Here is a 21,755-nt window from a genome sequence, read left to right on the forward strand (position 1 = left end):
TGTGCCTGGCCTTAGAAAATAAAGATAGACATCTTTTCACATTTATTGGTGATTTTCTTCTTGTGTGAATCGAAAGTTCATCTCTTTTGTTTACATTTTAACAGACTGTTTATTTCTTTTGCTCTGGGAGAAAACTCAATTCATTTATTAAGCTAACATTAACACTTACATAGTACTTGTATGTACCAAGAACTGTTCTAAGTAGTTGTTTATGCATTTAGTTCTTTCAACAGACCTATAAGGTAAGTATTATTATAATCTCTATTTTATAGAAGTGCCTGAGGCACAGAAAAGATACCCAATTTGCCTAATGGTATAAAAACATATTGCAGGGCTAGGGATGCGGCTCAGCCCGTAGAGTGCTTGAACTCCCCGAGCTGAAGACTGTTCCCGTCATCCAAATACCTAACACCATGTTAGGGTGACATTAAATGAAGTCGGTCTACGGCACAACCCCCATCTCTCCTGAGCACGTCTTCTTCCTCTGGTGGTGTCCTCCTTCAATCCTACCCATCCTTCAGTTTGGGCTCATTTTCCTCCTCTAGTTTCACGTTCACTCTCTCACAATCCACTTGGGCACTGAAAGTACCAACACCTGAGATCATAAATGCGAGTGGTTGCTAAAGCTTAAGCGGCCCCCCACCAGCCTCCTCCGCCTTGTTCTATTACAAATCAGCCTCAAGTTTGCCTTGGTTGCATAAGCTACCTAACTGTGTGCAGTAAATTAGGGCCAGGTCTTGAAAGGACCCACCAAGAACTGGCAGAGACCTTAAGGGGCACTTCGGAGATTTCTGGAGTCCTTGTATGAAAAGTTAAAAGGCCACAGAAGAACTGTTTTTGATCAATTTTAAAATAGGAAAATTACGGATTGGAGCTCTTGAAGACAAAAAAAATTTAGAACATGTAAAAAAAAATCATAAAAAAACTTAAAGGGGTAAAAGGTGGAATGTTGGGCGACATAACTACTTCATTTGTTTCATTTGACAGATGGGAAAAACTGAGGCCACGAGAAAGGGCTTGCCCGCGTCTTCCCAAAGCACTGAGCGCACCAGGCTTGAGCACAGAGCGCGCGAAGCGCACGTGCTAAACGCCCGAAGACCCGAGCAACTGCCGCCCCGCCCCGCCCCCTCGGCGGCCAGGTAACGCGACCTATCCATCACGCGCGGAGGGCGGGCCCGGGAGGACACCGGCCCCGCCACTCTCCCGGCCCTCCAATAGGAAGGGAGGCTCTAGCCAGGGTGGGCGGGCCAGGCCAGCCTCCTCCGTGGTAGCCGCCCAGAGCGGGGTGGGCTCAGTTGCCACCCTCCAGTGAGGTCCGGCGAGCCCGGCTCCACTGAGGCGAAAGGGCGAGGTCCACATCAGTCAGAAGGCCCCGCCAATGGGCTCCTGCGCCGCCCGTGGTTCCCGCCCCCGCCTCGGCCTCCGGGCGCCCGCGCTGCCTTCCCTCAGGCCGCCGCGGCGGCGCCCGCCCGCATCTTCATCCGGGTCCTCGCGCGCTGCTCTCCGGGCGCGGCGGTAGGCAACGGCGGGCGCGAGGTCCGGGCCATCCTTGCGGCGGCGGCGGCGAGCGGCTTTCTCCGCGAGCCTGAGGTGGGTACGGCGGGCAAGGCAGCAAGCGCGGGGCCGTCGCCATTTTATTTCCCTCAAACTCGCGGCGGCAGGCAGGCAGGAGGGGAGAGTTATGCACCGGCCCGACGCGGCCTGAAACCCGTGGGACAGCCAGGCGCCCTCCCATGGACGGGTGGGTCAGAGGTGGGCGGCCAGCGGAGGCTGCGGGTGCCCGGGACGCGGGCGGGGGAGGGGTGCCGCGTGGCCCTGGCGGCGCGGCCCCAGCCCCCTCCGCTTCCCGCCCAGCTCCTTACCGACGGGGCGGGGGAGGGGGTCATTCTTCACATTCCTTACCCCGCCCCTCCCCCCGCTTCAATCAAACTTGGGGCGGGCGGAAGTTCCGCCTTCTGGCTGGCGCTCGTTGGCCGGCGCAGCCTCCTGCAGTGGCGTGACTGGCTGTGGCTGCTGCCAGGTCTTTATGACGTCACTTCCGCTATCAGGTTTGTGGGCCGGGGAGACCTTGGCCTTGGGGGTTGGGATGGAGGAGTGAAGGTAGGAAGTGCTGGGGGAGGGACCGAGCGGGAAGGCGCGGGCGGGGAGGGCGGGAGAGCCGGGGCTGGCTCCCTGCCCCTGCTCCGCTCGGCCAAGAGCCGAGCGGCCTCCGTCCTGGAGCAGCTGCTGCGGCTGGAGGTCCGCCGCGGCGGCCGTCCTTGGTGAGGGGGAGGGGAGCGAGAGAGCGGGAGGAAATTCTATCCCGGGGGATGGGCTTGGGGATTTGCTGCTCGGTGTCACCGGAAACGGCTCTGGCCTCTTGACTCGACGCTGCAAACTCTTGGAACCGAATGCCTCTCCCAGAGCTGGCCAGTAAACTTCCCCCGCGCGCTTCTCTGCGAGCGGTGTGGTAACCTTCATGTCCTTGGCCAGCGCTGCCCTTTGCTCTTCCAACTTTTTACAGTAGGCTCTGTGTCAGAGGAGGCGGTGTGTATTCTACTTAATTTTCAACTTTTGAGATTAAAAGTAAAAAATAGAGAAATCATGAAAGGGTTAGGACGCGGGGGGAAAAGACCTTGGAAACCGAGTTAAAAATCTTGAAGTAAATCAGGAGATGAAGGCTGAGATTTCATTAACTTTATTGACGACTTTTGCTTTCTTGGCTCTCAGTTCCTAAAAGTTAAAAACATAATTTTAGCGTCTCCTGAATTTATTTCTATTTGACTGAAAATCTTGAGATTTAAGAAAATTGTTCAATTCTAAGAATAAAGTTGTTTGTATCCATATTTTTCTGTTGTGTGGCAGTCTGGTTTCCTTTACAGTACACTCAGGGTGTGTGCATAGTTAAGGAACTATCAACTTAGGAATTACTTGGAGTTTTGTGAGGATGTTTGATTTATTATACACAGGTAAAATGTTATTTGAAATGAAAGACCGTTTTAGAGGAGAGTCCTAAATTCAGTTACGACTAGTATTTAAAAAGTGTCACTTTGGTCAAATAAAGTTGGTTTTGGGAAAATAACTTTTTGAATGAACTGCAGAGACAGTGACAGGTATAGAGTATTTGTCCTTAAGCATGCTTTAAACCCTCCCTTCACTCCCCCTACCACATTTGTTTGAAGTTCTGCTGAATTTGAGCATTTTGCAAGTCTGAAAAGTTTGATAACACCCAGTCATAAAAGAGAAAGAGATAAATACTAAACAAGTATGTCTCAAATGTTATTTCTTAGGGCCTTTTTTTCCTTTTTAGCATTAACTAGACATTTCTTGGTTTAGAGTACAGCACCTAGATTGTGTACCTTTATTTTAATAGTAAGTACTGGTTTTCCATGCAGTGGGAATTAGTGTTAGGAGCACTAAATCGATGTTTCATGCTGTATATTCTATCGTTGGGTCATAAGTCACTTTAGCGGGTGGTGATCACAATTTTAAAAAATGAAAATTAATAGTGTGCATGAAATAGTATGTTGATTTTTTTTCCCTATATGCAGATATGTTCTCACAAGTTATTTTTGTGTCAGAATATTGAAAACATTCTTTTAAAGGGTATTTCTCATTAATAGTACTGGTTGTCTCCAAGGAGTATTGAAAACAGTCCTGTTTGTGTTTACATTAAGTGAAACATGTTCCCCTCACTTGAGTTTTTATGAGTTGGGGAATAAATCCGCCACCCAGGATCAGCATGTGTTTTAATCATGTACTATTAGTGTAGCTATTAGTACTTTTAATAGCTCAAGATGCTTTTATTTAGATTGTAAAGGATCTTTTTCATCCCAGACTATTAATTGCCAGGGATTTTCTTCATGTTTAGATGAGAATTGAAGATTCTGGATCCCAAGTAATAAGTTGTCAACATTGCCTCGCATAACCTCACTAGTGGAGTAAAGGAGGCCTGCTCATTTCATGCAGATTCCCTGTGTGGGTGTTCTAAGCATTGCATAATCACTTAAGAGTGGACTTCATTAAATAGCCAGATAGAACGAGTGCCATTAGTACGTTTTTGGTATTAAGTCTTTGAAATCCAGGGTGTATCTTAACAGTTACAGAACATAATACTTTGGGCTACTTACATTTCAGGTGCTCAGTAGCCATTTTTGGCTAATGCAAGTTTAGTGGATTGTCTAGTTTTTTTTTTTTTCCAAAATTATATTTCACTAGCTGAATTTTTACAGTTTAAGGTAGCTAAAAATGTCCATCCAAAGCCTCCTCTCACATGTGAGTAAACTGTACCAGATAATTTCTTAGGTTCTTTCTGTATAGCAGATTGGAGTATTCTGAGGCACTGGAATGTCAATACCTTTCTTTAAGTTACTTTTGACTTCTCTAGAAATATTTTAAGACATTTTAGATAATTTGTTTTAAAATGACACATAGTGGATATGATTTGAGAGCATTTTGTTCTTCCAAATAGTCATTTTTCCTGCTTGTCAGTATTGCATTAGCATCACATGAGGGATCAGCCACACCTCTTCCTTCCTTCCATGAGAAATTTTATTTGGCCAATTATGTGCTTACCTAATGCCTAGGAGGAAACTTTTTCTGTGTCAATTCACATTTCTACAGTGTAGACTATGAATTATCTGTTGAGGATACAGTTATATCAAACACTAAAGTTGACTAGAATCTAGATTAAATGAACTAGAAGCTACCTTCTCTTGTTTTGGAAATTGTGTAGACTATACCGAGACTTTTCTGGGAAAGGATAGGAAGGGCAGATTTTAGAATGGAGAAGTAATCATACATATAATGATCAATATGCATACAAGTTATCCAAGTGGCACATACTACATCACACAAAATATTTGCAATTATTTAGGGTTTGTAGAATTAATTTAGCTAAGCAAGGGTAGTATGGAATGTATTTGTGGTAGTAAGGAAGTCGGTCCAAAATTAAGAGTTTACATCTGGAAACTTAGAAAGAAAACTGAAAATTGACTTTGCATTGGTTACCTTTTAAAAATTTTTCAAAATTTAGGCATATTGATTTATCAATCAGCAAGGGCATCTGAAGTATCTGCTGTGTCTTAAGAGTAAATGAAATGGTCCTTTTGGGAAAGCTGACCTAGTACTTAGCTATTTAAAACTTAACATGAATCTGTATGTTGCATAGGATAAGAAATTGAGATACTAGAATTGGGTTAACTTCCACTGGAGACAGAAATCTAGAAAACTCCATTATCTTGTCAATAAAACATGGATTACTTCCCATTGCTAGAAATAATTGCTTTTGCTATTGAAGAGTTTGCTTAATGTTAGAATATTCAGCAGGCACATTAGTACATCATTTCATTGATATTCAGCTATTTGAAATTAAAGGAAATTTAATTATAAGTAACCACTGTTTGATTTGTATTCGATTATCAGCAAGTGAAACTGATGTTAGAGGATGTAGTTCATTTTATGTGTAGGGCAGTTTTGCTAAAATGAAAGCTTTTAAAAACTTTCTTGCCCAGCATGTTAAAGCCCCTGTGTTTAGGCCCTAGTTAAATAGATAGGTACATAGGTAGATACAATAGGAAAGAAATTTTGAGCTATAAGAATGTAAACTAATGTAAAGGGTAGGAAATTAAACTTCTGGAGAAACATTTTAGCTCAGAATTAAAACTTTTAATTGCTATTAAGTATGTACGAGGTAGTGTATGCCTGCTTGTGAATTAAGTTTGAACATTTAAGAATTCAGAAGCAATTTTTAAAATCAGGAATGTTCCTAAATTTCTCACTACAAAAGAATAAGTACATAAGGAATGTGTATGTTAATTAACTTGATTTAGCCATTTCATAATTGCATGGTTGAAAACATGTACCATAAAATAATATGTGATTTAACAATTTAAAACAACTAAAAATCAGTTGCAAAAAAAATTTAGAAAAGTGAATGTTAACAGACTTCATCATGAAACCGTGTTTGATAAAAATGTGGATATAGACAAATTTATTCATAAGTAAGTTTGCCTCTTAACAGTTCTAAATAAATAACAGTTGTGACTGTCAATATATCTGGGAAGGTAAGGTTACCCACTTAGGACAGTTTTCTCTAATTAATTAAGAACAGTTGCTGTTTGTTGATTTAATTTTGACTCAGTAAGTTGCTTTTCATATTTTCCTAATCAAGACCCTATGAGGTGTGGATCTTATAGTTGCCTGAAGGGAGACTAGAGAACTTGCAGGTATCTCAAGAACACAACCACTAAATAGCTGTTGAGCCTCAAAGCCTTTGCCCTTAGCCCCTTTGTTTTCCTAACCTGCTCAGCTAAAAATGAGTTTCTTTTGATACATTTTGTATACATTGAATTTTTTATTTTAATTGCCATGATTTTGGAGGGGGACCTGGGATTGAACTTGGGGCACTCAACTGCTGAGCCACATCCCCAGCCCTTTTTAAAATTTTAGAGACGGGGTCTCATGCCTTTGCTTTTGCTGAGGCTGGCTTTGAACTCACGATTTTCCTGTCTCAGTCTCCTGAGCCACTGGGATTATAGGTGTGCCCATTGCGCAGGTCAATTGCCGTAATTTTAATGGGAGGATAGTTTCTACAGATTGAGATAGAATCCGAATAAGAATAGAAGATGAATAAAAAGTGTATCAGTTTCTAAGAATTATCAGGAAAATCAATTTTTGATAGTTTTAGCTAATAGATACTTGCCTAGTAATGTAAACAGGTCTAGGGATTACATGGTATAGTTAAAGACATAATAAATGGAGAGCCAGAATTCAAACCAGGTTCTGGTTCTTAAGTACAGTTTAACCCTAGACAGAAAAATCACTAAAGATTTTCAGCTTAACTATTCATCCCACTCTGTTTAGTGTTCAAGCATTGTATAGTTGTGATCAGTGTTTGTTAGTTAGGGTTTTTACTTAACTTCACTTTTAAATGAATATTTCCATCCATAAATTTCCATCCATAAATTCTAAGGTAGGAGTTGTATTCTGTTTTTCTTCACCTTTGGGCACCAATCCAGTTTGATTTCCCTAAACTTGCTTAACTGAATGTTGCCTCCCCTAAGCTTTAATATTTTTCAACACTTGCTCTAACTAGCACTTTTTAAACTGCCATTTTGGAAATATTGTATCATAAAATCAATTTATGAATATAATTAAATGCAGGAGTAAGGGTTAGTGTTAATTTGTGAACAGTATTTTCTATTAGTATTATGCAGACGTGAGTTATTTAAAAATGTTATTCTTGCTGTGGGTTATAGAAAGGTAGATTAACTGCTCTAATAAATAGTGATGCTATACAGTAGATGATGTCGGTCCCTCATAAACACCCATTCTTGGTTTATTTTTGTACATGCTTTGTCTTAAAAAGTTAAGATTCTTGTTAATAGTCCTTGGTATGTTCATTACTGGATTGTTTTCTAGCTGTATGGTACCTGCTTACATTGCTGGATTGTTGGCAAGATTGAAAAATAATGCATTTTAGAATGTTTCAGAATTTGGGGTTGGGGATTTAGCTTAGTGGTAGAGCACTAAACATCCAGGAGGGCCTGGGATTTGATCCCCAGCACCACAGGGAGATAGGCGGAAAAAAAAAATCAAATGTGCTTTTTTTGTTTGTTTTGTTTAGGACCATGTGCATACTTAAATCTACATCCCTGGCCTCAAACCTGATTTAATTGGATGAAAGTTGAATATTAGAATAGAGGACAATGCTGGTTCTGAGGAAGGATTTTGGCTTTATAGATACTTGACTTTTGGGGGGGACAGTTGTCTGCAAGTTTATACTCAAGGTATATAACCTGGATTTCTAGAATTGGGCTCAGATATGGTATAGCATGTTTGGAGATCCTGTGCTGCCTTCTCACATTTGGGGCAAGTTATGAAACAGCGCAGGACCAGCTTTCACGTAGAGAAGTTGGAAAGTGGGGCTTAACATCTGTTGAATGGTGGTAAATCACTCACCTTACAGATTATTTTATCTGATGTATTAATATAATAACTAAGAAAGCTGAGGAGCTAGGAAGATTGAATTATTTGTATAAGGTTTTGGTGGTGGTGAATATAGGGGCAGGATTTGAACTGATTTTTGTTTACTAGAGTAATGTTCCTGTGAACATTTGTCTATCAAGTGTTTGTGTTCAGTTCTCTTGCATATATACTTATGAATGTAATTGCTGGGTCATGGTGAAGTGTTTTTTAGTCAACAGTAGGTTCTGACCAACACTGAATCAATTCTTCACCTCTGGGCACCAATTCAGTTTGATTCTGATACTACCTGGAGTTAGTCCAGACTTTACAAGTTAAGGGCACAGTCCCCAAGACTTCTTCCTTTTCAGGTTCTAGTTTACTTGAATTTTTGACCAGCTTGCTATAACTTAAGGGGCTTTGTATAACCCCCTCTCAGGCTTTATAATTTTCTAGAATGGCTCTTAGAACTCAAAACATTTTTTGGTCTATCACTGGTTTATTATAAAGGATAGAAATTAGTAAGAGGTAGTCTAATAAGTGAGACCCAGAAGCATTCTTGAGCTTAAGAGGTTCTGTCCCTGAGGAGTTGGGATTGTGTCATCTTCCTTTCATGAGGACGTACTTGCCAGCTCAAATCTGTCTTCATCATGTAATTTGGGGGTTTTTAATAGAGATTTCAGCACTGGGTCTGATCAATTACATCAGGGGCTATTGATTGGCTCTCCAGCTCCTCCCACCTCCCTGAAGGTTGAGAGGTGGGGCTGAACAGTTCAACTTGGTTGTTCTGATGACCAGTCTCCACTCTGAAACTTATCCTAGGGGGTTTCAGTCACATTAACATTTTGGGGGTGAGTACCCAGGATCGAACTCAGAGGCACTCAACCACTGAGCCACATCCCTGGCCCTATTTTGTATTTTATTTAGAGACGGGCTCATCGAGTTGCTTAGTGGCCCACCGTTGCTGAGGCTGGCTTTGAACTCCTCCTGATCCTGCCTCAGCCTCCCCAGTTGCTGGGATTACAGGCATGTGACACAGTACCCTGCTTCCCTTATTAGCATTTTAAAGTCATCATTTGGGAGATTGGAGGATGTTATGAGGAGATTCAAGTCAAGAACACCAAATGGAAATAGAGCCAATTATGTATATTTCTTGTACCATATGTGATAACAGTTCATCTCTTTTTTTGGGGGGGGGGAGGGGGTGATGGTGGTGGTACTAGGAATTGAACCCAAGAGCATTGTTTCTGCCTCAGAGCTCCAGCAGTTTTAAAATTTACTTTGAGGTAAGGTCTCCAGGCAGACTTGCCCAGGCAGGTCTGGAATTTGAGAACCTCAGCCTCTTGATCTTTAGTAGCAGGGATTATGGGTATGCATCTTCATGTCCCAGCTCTGTTTAACTTTTTGCTACTGGGCTTGGAACCTAGAAGCGCTTTACTACTGAGCTATGTCCCCAGTCCTTTTTATTTTTTGAGGAAGGGTTTCAATAAGTTGCTGAGGATCCCCTTAAATTGCTGGGCTGGGCTTGAATTTGAGATCATCTTCAGCCTCATGAGTCACAGGGATTATAGGTGGGCAGCACCATGCCTGGCTGTTTCTTTTCAACGAGTTGCTGAACTGTTCTTCAGAGCAGCTGTACCATTTCACAGTTCCCACCAGAAATCTAGGATTCCAATTTTTCCACATTCTTGCCAACACATGGTAACTTTCTGATTATTAGCCATTCTTGTGACTATAAAGTGATATCTCATTGATTTGGGTTGCATTTCCCTATTGACTGCTGAATATGACTGTTCATCATAGCCTGTATTCATGGATTTGCTATTTTTGTCTGTAAGCCTTATTTTCTTTGAAATATCTACTAAATCTATTAAAATATCCATTAAATACCTATTAAAATTCCACTAAATTAGGTAATTTTTCTTATGTTACTTTTGTATATGGTATGTTGTGGCGTGGTCATTCATTTGTATTTGGATATGCTGTTGTCCTAGCACTATTTACTTGAAAAAACTACTCTTTCCCAGTTGAATTGTCTTGATGCGCTATTGAGCCTGTGCATATAGATTTATTTCTGGACTTGATATTTTACTTCATTGAGCATATCTTTGCTTACAAGTTTGAAATTTTAAAATGGGTGTTTTTGTTAGTAAGTCACTGTCAAATAAATTTCTTTCTTAAATTTGGTGCCTACTTGAAATCTTTGTGGTAGTTACCTTTTCAGTATGAAGTCTGTAAATTGAAGACTAGTAAGTAACAGGTTTTAGATTAGTTGAGGTAAGATTTAACAACACTGGTGTCATGTAGCTTAGCTCAGTTTTGTACAAGTTGTTAAATATCATGTACTCTGTCGGATCCCAGAGTGAGCACCACTTTTCTAACTAAAAGGAAGAATCCTGACCCTGATACAGATGGGTTGATTGTCTTTGATTGTTTTTCACTAGTAAGATCATTTAGTATTTGCTTGTATGGAATAAACAAGTGGTTCCATTGAAAATTAGTTTTTCCTTGTGTCTATTTTTTTGTCATTGCTTTGTACATCAATGCATTTGGTCATGGATTATGTATGATGTTTAGGGCTTTTAGGTTTTGAGGTAATTGGATTTTATCAGAAGCTTTTGTGTTCTTCCTTTGTAACGATTTTTTGTTTCTCGAAGATAGATAAGTGACTTAATGAATTTTTGTTTGCAACAACTATATGAAAATCAAAGACTGATGATATAGGGCAAGTATTCTTCATTTGAAATGCTTGGGACCAGAAATTTTATGGATTTTAGAATATTTGTATATATAATGAGATTTTGGGGATGGGATTCAAGTCTAAATAGAAAATTTATTTGCTTTATGTAAACCTTAAAAATACAGCCTGAAGGTAATTTTATACGGTAATTTTAGTGTGCTTGTTTTGTCTGTTCTTCAGCACATGAGGTTAATGTGAAGTTTTCCACTTGTCTCATTATGATGCTCCAAAAGATTGGATTTTTGGGTTAGAAGTGCTCAACCTGTGGTTATGAGATATGGTACAAAGGTGATTTGAATTTTATAAATAAGTGGATTCAGGTAACCAAGCATTTTAAATAGTAAAAAAATACAAAGAAGTGAAAGACGGTATAGATCATACAAAATGTGTACTTAAACTTCATGTTCAAATTAAAGGAATGAAAAGAGGTCTAATATTTCTTTTTTACCCCATTACACAGGAAACCAGGATTACGGAAGAGAAAGCCTTTCCGTGGTGCTCTGCTGTGGTCCTTTTCAACATTCACCCTGGATATTCTCTTCACTGTGGGATGAGGTAGTAGGTTGTATAGTTTTAGGGTCACACCCACCACTGGGAGATAACTATACAATCTACTGTCTTTCCTAAGGTGATAGAAAAGTCTGCATTCAGTCAGCCTTACAGAAAGTTAATAACTAATTGTTCAGTGTTTAAAATTAATTTGTCTAAAAAAATAATGTTTCATTATTTCCTAGAAAAGTCTTTACCAGGTAGACAGGATAGAAATGGGGCTACTTTTTGCTTATCTCATTTCTGTGTCAGAATTATGTTTTATTTTGATTGATGCTGATAATTTTGTGTTGAAATTTTCTTTTGAAAGAAATTGTGCTCTTCATTCCAGAAGAAAAAAATTGCTCTATCAGAGTGAGGTAGTAGATTGTATAGTTGTGGGGTAGTGATTTTACCCTGTTCAGGAGATAACTATACAATCTATTGCCTTCCCTGAGGAGTAGACTTGCTGCATTATTTTGTTTTTAATCTAGATGATGTTAAAGCTTGGATGAATTTTGACTCTTGTATTTATAGTTGTCAGTTGTTAATTTTCACATGATATATTTCAGAAATTTGAAATTAAGCAAAAATCTCTGGAGAAATGTACCTTTCAGGAAATCTTTTAAAGAAGACCAGACCCTTTTAGGATGTTCCTTGTCCTACATTCTGGTAAATATGTCTAGAGTGAGCTTTAGCTTGGTATAAAGGTACATACTAACTCTAAGGGCACTGTTGGAGCTAAATTTGAGTCAGGTTGATTATTTCATTCCTAGTCTTGGGTTTTGAGTAGCTTTGGAGAATACTACTATAAGCACTGCTTCATTGGTGTATTGACTTGGACAGAATTTATTCACTATCCTGAAAAGGGAGAGATGGACTTTGGGTTCTGCTTTTGTTCCCTGGCAAGTTGCTAAGAAAAACTGAAGTGGTTCTTTATTCATAAGGGGGGATCATCCAAAACTGTTAGGTAGGAAAGTGTGTGTGTTGCTTTAAAAAAAAAAAAGACAAATATTAGAAAAAAACATTGAATTTGTTTTAACATCCATAAAGGCCCATATTTCAGCTTTCTTCTGGTGGCCAACCCATATACTTCCTTGGATATTATAGTCAAGCAAGACTAAGAACTCCATTTTAAATGCTTGCTCTTTAAACAATTTTATTTTGAGGAAGAGAGGGGAAAGAGGAAAAATGTGACGGTGAGGGAGAAATCTTCTTTTCAAAGATATTTCCATTTAGTATCTTAGCATCTTGGATGATTACTGTGCATTACCATTGGTGGTGGGAACTTTAGAGGAAACATGGAAACTCTTGGATTGGTCAAATCTAGATGTTTTCTCCTGAACCAATATTTATGCTTATTTCTTCCCTGGCATGTTTGTTCTTGTACCAAATTGGATATGTAAACACTGTAGGGAAACAAATTGCTAATATGCATCACCCACCTGCTGAATATGTGACAAGTACAGTAGTGGAATTTTATGGTTTTCTGTTAAGTGCCCCTCCAATGTGGATATCTACTACTGTGAACTTGGAAACTTCACTAAGGTCTGGAGAAAATTGTGTTTATATTATCCATTACGTTAGGGCCTGTTTCAATATCCTTATTAGCTAAGCAGAGAAAGTGGATCAGATTGTGAAGAACTGATATACTTTGTAAACATAATTTAAAAAGATACCTTTATGGAGACTGTGGCAGACTCTAAAAGCTTTTTAATGGCAGCAAAAATGATGACCATAGTGCTTCTGTTTACTGTAATTCAGGGGTGAAGAAGAGACTAACTGGATGTAATTCTGAAATGTGACCTCTCAAGTCGTCATTTCCTCCAGTTGATAGGTGGCAAACAGGATTTATATACAATATTTAATCAAGAGAGGCTGGAGGTTTTACGAAATTGGATCTTTGAATCTTGGTGATTAAAAGTCTAAAGTAATCCCAAGTACCATAAACAAAACAAAAAAATTTAAATAAAAAGCTGAGGCTCTAGTATGTGGTAGGTTGAGTTAAAGGTCTGGCTTGTATCCTTACTTTTTTCTTTTTAACTTGAGGTTTGTTTTTAAACAAGTACTGTTATGGCTTATAGAAAAGCCATACAGTCAATAACTTTAAAAGCATTAGTGAAAGAATTCTAGTTGGTTGCCTTTGAAACAAGATTGAAAGAATATGGCCTAATTTAACTGGGTATTTTGATGTGCACCTGCCAAATAGAAGACCAGCAAGAATAAAATGGGTTCCTAGGAAGAGGTAGTAGGTTGCATAGTTTTAGGGCAGGGATTTTGCCCACAAGGAGGTAACTATACGACCTGCTGCCTTTCTTAGGGCCTTATTATTCTACGGTACCCTGTTTCCTTGTTACTTATTCAGGTGTAAGCAGACTTCTTACTGCAGGTTTTCTCAAATGAAAACATTGCAGGAATACCAAAGACAGTAGTGTTTGCATTAGTGTTCTGTAATTGCAACATGGTGCCAACATTAATTACTGACAGTCAACTAATGAGAATTTGAGAATTGTGAAATATGCCTAGTTGCTTTTGTGTTACACTTTGGTGGTCACTGGAAGGTTTTGGAAAGCACCCCCCCCCCCCCCCCCGCCTTTTTTTCCCCTCAAATTTCCCTTTCTCTAACACCTAGGTCACTGTCAGCTATTCCCCTCTCTGTAGCCACCACATGTGTCTGAAGAGAAAGCATTTAATAAAACTGTTGAAATATTTTTCTATTTCTTTCATTGTGTTTGTGAATGCCTTACAAAGTTTCTGGGTTTCTTTTGTCTTCTGGATTTAAAATTTGAGGCCATTCTTAAGATGGTATTTCATAGTGTGGGACTTGATAATCACATTGAGTTGCTTATTATGTATGTAACCTTGTGATTGAATCTGTTAAATGAATGCAAGGACTAGAAAATTATTCAAGTACTTGAATGAAAATGGTTATCATGACAGTGGAGTTATAATAATTTAAGACATAACTTTTCAATAAAAATATTACATAATCTAAAGCTCGTGCTTTTAAAATCATTCTTATTCCACTACATACTTGCTAACTTTGCTGTTGTTGAAGTACTAATTCTGTATTTAAGTTTATTTTAGGATTTGTTAAATTTCATTTTTCGTAAATACACATTTGATGATTGTATTATCATTCACATATAAATAAAGCTAACTGAAGCGATATCTAGCTCTTGCGTTTTTGTTAACTATTGTGACTTTATACACACAGCTGTATTTGCCATTACACCCTGCTTTCTTTACTTAATTCTCCTGCCTAAGCAGGCACTATTTTGCAGAAACGATTTTCATTATCCTCCTTCATTTCCTTAGTCTGGTTCGAGTATTTCTCATATGAGGAATGGTGCATTAGCATCCCAAGTAGCTTGCTTTTTCCCTCAACTATTTTGAAAAGTAATATATTTAAGAGACTGGAATGAAAAGGTTGAAAGGAAATTTAGTGGTTTTCTATCTACTCCTCTGCTGCCTAGCTTTTTGTCTCCTTTTTGAAGAATGTTCAGTGAAAGGAAGGAGATAGATTTATGGTGTGTTATACTCCTGACCACCTGGGATTTCAAATTTCCTTTCTAAATTGAGAGTTGGGTACAGTTTCTAAGGCACTTTATATGCTGCAATTATTTAAAAGAAAACACACTTTAAAAGATTTCAATAGAGTAGCAAACCCCTTAATTTCATGTGCACTGATTTAAGAATGCACAGGAGCAAAGTGAGGAAATTAGAATACTTTAGTGAGATAAGGGGTGATTTTTTAAATCAATATCCCCAAATTTCTTCATAGTTTTAACTTTAGTCTTGTAAACAATATGTGTCTAGCCATTTTGCTTATTTTAAATGAGCTTTCATATTTTTCTCCATTTAACTAGTTTTTCAGATTCTGTGTGCCTAACATTTTGTTTCCTTCTTACCTTGCTTAACTTGTTGGGTTTGGGAGAGGAAGGCAGGGAGGGGGATTGAGGAATCCTTTTGCGGTTGGAAGAGATTTTCTCAGCAATGTTTGTTGATTGAAGAGATGACCTGATAAGCAGTATCTGCATTTGATTCCTTGGGATTCTGAAATCTTACTTGCTTGAAATCCAGAACTTAAAATTTTAGCTCAATCTAAAGCTTGTTTTTCTTTAAGAAAAAGTGTGGGGCAGAGTAATGACATTGAAGTGCTAGTAATATCAGGGGGAAAAAAAAAAAAAGCAATAGGATGATTTTTCTGCCATTCCTGGCCCATGGTTTCCATTCTCAGGGTCACCTCTTTGTCAAAATATGACCAAGTTATCTGGTTTCTTTTGTTCTTTTTTGTAGGTTTGAATATGTAAGGAAAAGCCCAGAAGGCACATTTTAACCATTAAACTATTTAAAGAATTTGTCTCAAAATGCTACCTAGTAACTTTACATGTTGTCATTTGGAACTGTTCCAAATTAGGCTGGAGGAAGGCTAGGGGAAGTGTCCTAGCAGGATAGGTTTCTACTAGTAATAAAGAGGGAGAAAAGAAAGGGTACAAGTTAACTATTTTGAGTAGAGGACGTCAGGGGGAAAATGTGTATTAAAAAAGACAAGCAGGCTCCTCAAAAGGTGGCCTCAGTTTGGCAGGGCCTTTGCCACCCTTGGGCTTGATGAAATTTTTTTTTTTTTTTAAGTTGTAGATGAGCACGCAGTATGCAGTGCTGAGGATTGAACCCAGTGCCTCACATATGCAAGGCAAGTGCTCTACCACTGAGTCACAGCCCCCACACCCTCGAAAAATTCTTAATGGAGTTATATTTAGAAAGCCAGGAGTGAGGATGAGGGGTGTACAAAAAAACAGTTGAACGGAGACCTCCCATTTTTGGATTCTACAGTATATTACCTCTTGCACAGGGTCCAATACAGACCTAAGAAAAAGCATTAAATAAATGTCTAGAGCACTTTTAGGTTCTCAGCAAAAATTGGGAAATAGTTAATATGTGCCCGTTGTCTTCTTGCTAAGAAGTCTCAATTTTGTTCCAGGCATGGATCCTTGATTTTAGGAAAGGTGCCCTAATTCTTGATGTAGGGTGGGTAGGTATGTGACTATCTGACTAAGGAGTGGTGGCAGGAAGAGGGTTTTATAAGAATATCTGGAGGAGAAACTTGTGCTGTATGCTGGTGCTTATGTTTGAACATGTTGAGAGATCCTACCAGGATCCCACATGCCTTAGGAAAATTCCCTAAGTTTACTTTTAAGAGTGAAGTGTTATAAAGCCATCAGCTAGGAAGAAACCTTTGTGGCTTAGATAAGGATAATAGAGAATGGGTCTCTGACATTCACAGTAGGGCCCTGAATGAGCAGAGCTTGCAGTGGGGGAAAGGCTGATGTCAAAACCATGTCAGACACCAGCAAAGACCAAACAACGTGTAGACTTCGAGCCACCTTTCCTGGTGCTGATATGAGCTAAGCCCTTTGGAAATTTAAATCATCCTAAGTTTGATGCTTTAAATTAAGATGGGTGTGTAAGCAAGTTTGAACTCCACTGCACTTAGAAAAGGGTAGACAGCAAGATGGGAGCTGTGTGATGCTTCAGTGTTTGGCACCCCCACGGAAACATGAGTTTGAACAGCTGTTTACCCACTTTCCTCACAAGAGTTAAGGAAATCAGGTGAAAGATATAGTATCTGTTTGAAAGTATGAAACAACTTAACCCCCACCCCCACCCCCCACAACTCTAAGCAATGCAGCATGGAGAGACTCCAGCTTGAGGGAGGAAGAGGGAATTCAGTCTGGATCTTAGACTTGAAACTCCTTGTCAGGCAGAGCATCACTCCTCTGTGCACAGGCCAGTGCTCACAGCCTTTGGACGTACATTGGTCAGGAAGCCCAAGGACTGAGTAACTCAACTTCAGGTGACACAACGTGGAGCAAAGCCACCCCACTGCGGTGGGGACAAAAAAAGTAAAGTACAGGACTTTGCTTTAGAACTCAGTGTGGCCCTGCTGCTGGGAAAACATGAGTCCCTGTCCCCAAGTTGGTACTCATGGGTGGAAGCTCTGGACTTTCCCTAGCACCTGACAGACCTGTGCTGCAGAGGAATGAACTCATGTTTGGGCCTGCATCAATTGCCAGCTGCAGTGTAGGCCTAGGGTACATGCCTGAGATGGGAGGGGTCTGTAGTTGTGATTTTCAGATTTACCCAGTTATCCTTGGGGGCCAATGGACTGCTTCTTGGGCAGTACGGTGTAGAACAGGACTCTATCCATGAAGGTGTGGGTTGATAGGTAGGGGATAGGACAGGGAAGTGATTGTGGGAACTTTGTATTGCACTGGAGAAACAAATGGGTTCTACCTCTAATACAGGGACCATGGACGAACCTCTGGAGCTTGACCAATACCAGGTGTAGTCCTGTGGCCTCAGACTAGTATGCTGGCCATCATCACCTATGATTAGTTAGCAGCAGTCTTTAAGAGTACATCATAACAATAGGCAGTCAATAGCAGTGTGATCCTTTGCTCTGCCACTCTGTTGTGCTGGTCTCAGCAGGCTTTAGGCTGTAGGTATGACCTAGCATTGCAGCATTGATGGCCATGGGATTGCCAACTTCATCCCTCAAGTCTACCCCAGGCAGCATAGCATGGAGGAAAAAGGGAAGTGCCAAGATACATAAGCCTAGGGTCAGCCCTGCAGTATGGCTCAGAGCAGGGATCCTCTGGTGCCTGATCACACGCAAGTGAACTGGACAAGGTGTCTGGGCCAGCCCCAGGCAGAGGCTTGGGGCTAGGGGGCTAGGGAATAAATTGCCCTTTTTAGTAACATCCTCAATTCATTGTGAATGATTCACCAAACTTGGGCTTGGGGCATCCTCTAGTGTATAACAGTGACAGACAACATATCAAATGCAGATTCCCAGAAAACTCACGTCAAGGATGCCATCTAGTGCTGAAATGGCATAACAACCACAGGCCCACACAAGCACATAAGCTGGATAATGAAGAAAAGGCAAAACCTTCAATATGCAGATGACTTTGCATGCCAAAAGCAAACCAAGAATTTTCAGTAAACTGTGACCTCCTTTGATCTATAAAATCAGGTATCAGAAACCATAAAATAACCAGTATATGCAAGCTCCAAGAGAATTCACAATAAGTGTTATTAAGGAAATTCTTCAAGGAAAAACAATTTTTTTTTTTTTTTTTTTTTTTTTGCGGGGGGTGTGTACTAGGGATTGAACTCGGATCTCAACCACTGAGCTTCATTCTCAGCCCTATTTTATATTTAGAGACAGGGTCTCAGAGTTGCTCAGGACTCACTAAGTTGCTGAGACTGGCTTTGAACTCATGATCCTCCTGCCTCATCCTCCAGAGCTGCTGGGATTATAGGTGTGCATCACTGAGCACAGCTGATGTTCTATCAGGTAAACTTGGCAGAATGATTGAAGGTATCTTTTTTAAAAGCAGAAACCCTTAAGTTGTGAATTACGCTAAGTGCAATAGGAAGGAATAAAGTTATCGATAACTTTAAAAAATACTTAACCCAGCAAAATTGTCCTTTAGAATTGGAGAAAGACATTCCCAGACAAAAGCTGAGAGAATTGACCACCACCAGACCTATCCTACAAAAAAAGGCTAGCGTTCTCAAACTGAAAGAGATGCTGATGAGTAAGAAGAAAACATCAGAGAATATAAAACACTGGCAATCCCACGGCCATCAATGCTTTACACAGACAAATTCAGAATGCTCTTAATAGTGCAGATATGGTGCTAAAACTTTTTTTTTTTTTTTTTTTTAAATGATGCTGGGGATTGAACCCAGGGTCTTGTGCATGCAAGGCAAGCACTCTACCTACCAACTGAGCTATATCCCCAGCCCAATGATTTAATTTTTTTAAGAGATTTTTTTAAGATTTATTTTTTAGTTTTCGGTGGACACAACATCTTTATTTTATTTGTATGTGGTGCTGAGGATCGAACCCAGCGCCCCGCGCATGCCAGGCGAGCACGCTACCGCTTGAGCCACATCCCCAGCCCAATGATTTTATTCTTTATAGCTGAATGATATAAAATAATCCATTGTATATTTATCCATTCATCTGTTAATGAACAACTAAAGTAACTTGACTATTGTGAATAGTGTCACATAACATGGGCATGCAGGTTTCTCTTTTGTATGCTGACTTCATTTCTTTCTGGTATACTCAGCAATGTTATAGCTGGATCATATGGTAATTGTTTTGTTTTATCCTGTCGTCCATCCCCCCCCCCCCCCCAGTACTAGGGATTAAACCCAGGGCCTTGTACATGCTAGGCAAATAATCTACTACTGGGCTATAGTCCCAGCACTTAAATTTTCATTTATTTATTTATTTATTTTGAGACAGGCTCTCATGAAGTACCCAAGCTGGCTTCGAACTTGCAGTCCTATTCAGCCTCCTGTACCGCCACCTCTGGCCCATATGGTAGTTCTAATTTTAGTTTTTTGAGGAATCTCCATACTGTTTTCTATAGTGTCTGTACTCAACATTCTCACCAAGATTGTGTAAGAGTTCTTTTTCTCCTACATCCTCACCAGCATCCCATCTCTCTCCTCCCCTCCCTCCCCTCCCTCCCCTCCCTCCCCTCCCCCTCCCCTCCCCTCCCCCTCCCCTCCCTCCTTCCCCTCCCCTCCCCCTTCCCCCTCCCCTCCCCTCCCCACCTTCCCCTCCCCCTCTCCCCCTGCCCCTCTCCCCTCCCCCTCCCCTTCCCCTCTCCGCCCTCCCTTCCCATTCCCCTCCCCTCCTCTCCCCTCCCCCCTCTCCCCCTCTCCCCTCTCCCCCTCTCTCCCCTCCCATTCCCCTCCCCTCCCCTCCCCTCCCTTTCTCCCTTTCTTTCATTCTGATAATAGCCATTCTGACTGGGATGAGATGGAATCTCAATATGGTTTTGATTTATATTTCCCTGTTGACTATAGATGTTGAGCATGTTTTCATGTATTTATTGGCCATTTGTACTACCTTTTTTGAGAAGTGTCTATTGATGGTTAGCCTACTTATTATTTGGATTACTTTAAATTTTTTTTAGTTCTTTATATATTGTAGATATTAACCCTGTATCAGATGAGAAGCTAGTAAAGATTTTTTCTTATTTTGTAGGCTGTTTATTCACTTTGTTGATTGTTTCCTTTGCTGTGCAGAAGATTTTTAATTTGATGTAATCCCGTTTGTCAATATTTGCTTATATTTCACGAGACATTGGAATCCTATTCTAGAAATCATAGCTTATGCCAGTATTTTTTTAAACTGCACCCCAGTTTTCTTCTAGTAGTTTTAAAGCATCAGTATTATATTTTAGTCTTGGATTCATTTTGAGTTGATACAAAATGATATAAAAAGTTATTGAGAACTTTAAAATACAGGCTAAAATACAGAATAAAAAAATACAGGATAAAGGCAGGGGTTTCATTCTTCCACATGTGGATATCCAGTTTCCCCAGCACCATTTGTGGTTTTTGGCGCACTTGTTGAGAATGAGATGGCTATAGATGTATGAGTTTATTTCTGAGTTCTGTATTCTATTCCATTTGTCTATGTCCCTGTTTGATGCCAGTTCCATTCTGTTTTCCCTCCTGTGACTCAGTAGTATATTTTGAAATCAGATATTGTGGTACCTTCATTATTCTTCTTTTGTTCAAGGTTGCTTGGGCTATTTTGGGTCTTGGGCATCTGTGTGAATTTTAGGATTTTTTTTTCTAGTTTCATGAAGAAAGTCATTGATATTTTGATAGGGATTGCATTGAAACTGTAGATTGTTTTTGGTACTATGCCCATTTTAATGGTACCAATTCTCCCAGTCCGGTGAACATAAGACATCTTTCAGTGTCTTCTTTAGCATTTTACAATTTTCATTGTACAGGTCTTTTATCTCCTTGGTTTTGTTTATTTCTAGTCCTTTCTTTTTTGGGGGCTATTGTGAATGGAATTATTTTTCTGGTTTCTTTTATCAAAGAGTTCATTGTATAGAAAAACTATTGACTTTTATATGTTTATTTTACATCCTGCTACTTTGCTGATTTTTAAAAATCAGTTCTGTGAGTCTTTTGATTCTCCTGCCTTAGCCTCCTGAGTACCTGGGATTACAGGCATGCACCACTGTCTCTGGCCCCTGTAGACCTTTTTGTGGCGTGGCAAAAGTTGGAGTTGCTGTAAACCCTTCTTACTAAACAAGCTTCTGCAGTTTGTGTGCCATCTAGGCAGGCACATACTTTGTCCAGAAGTCCTCAGTCTGTGTGCATTAGGAGTTCTGGGAAATGTTGAAGGTGCAGGACTCTGTAGTCTTTCTCTGAGAGCGGGGGAAGATAATCAAACCTCTGAGTTATCCACTGATGTGGAGGAGAAGCAGAATGGCAATTGATCAATTTGACAGTCTTGTTGTTGGTGCTATCAGACTTGGCCCCCATGAGAAACCACACAGGATTGGTATCATTCTTTGTCACAGGGGGTGGGACTACCAACTGCTGAGCCCTGTCACAGCCTACATGCCCCACTGCTTAAATCTTTCAGCAGGTTTGTGACAGACACTCCCCTAATCTATGATTGCACATGTGGCCTTCTCTAACACAG

General features: G+C 40.2%; 1 protein-coding gene across 1 annotated transcript in view; it reads left to right on the top strand.

Moving 5' to 3' along the window:
• Nucleotides 1-21,755, top strand: part of LOC308632098 (uncharacterized protein) — a gene marked incomplete at its 5' end in the record, with an annotated part of 44,837 nt that overhangs the window by 8,304 nt on the left and 14,778 nt on the right. The window contains 2 exons of the mRNA XM_081263771.1: nucleotides 1,296-1,590; nucleotides 11,145-11,239. Coding sequence (XP_081119897.1) covers nucleotides 1,296-1,590; nucleotides 11,145-11,239 — 390 coding nt within the window. The remainder of the gene's footprint in view (nucleotides 1-1,295; nucleotides 1,591-11,144; nucleotides 11,240-21,755) is intronic.

This window comes from Spermophilus citellus (genome assembly GCF_964194105.1).
Source record: "Spermophilus citellus genome assembly, chromosome: 12".
NCBI lineage: Eukaryota > Metazoa > Chordata > Mammalia > Rodentia > Sciuridae > Spermophilus > Spermophilus citellus.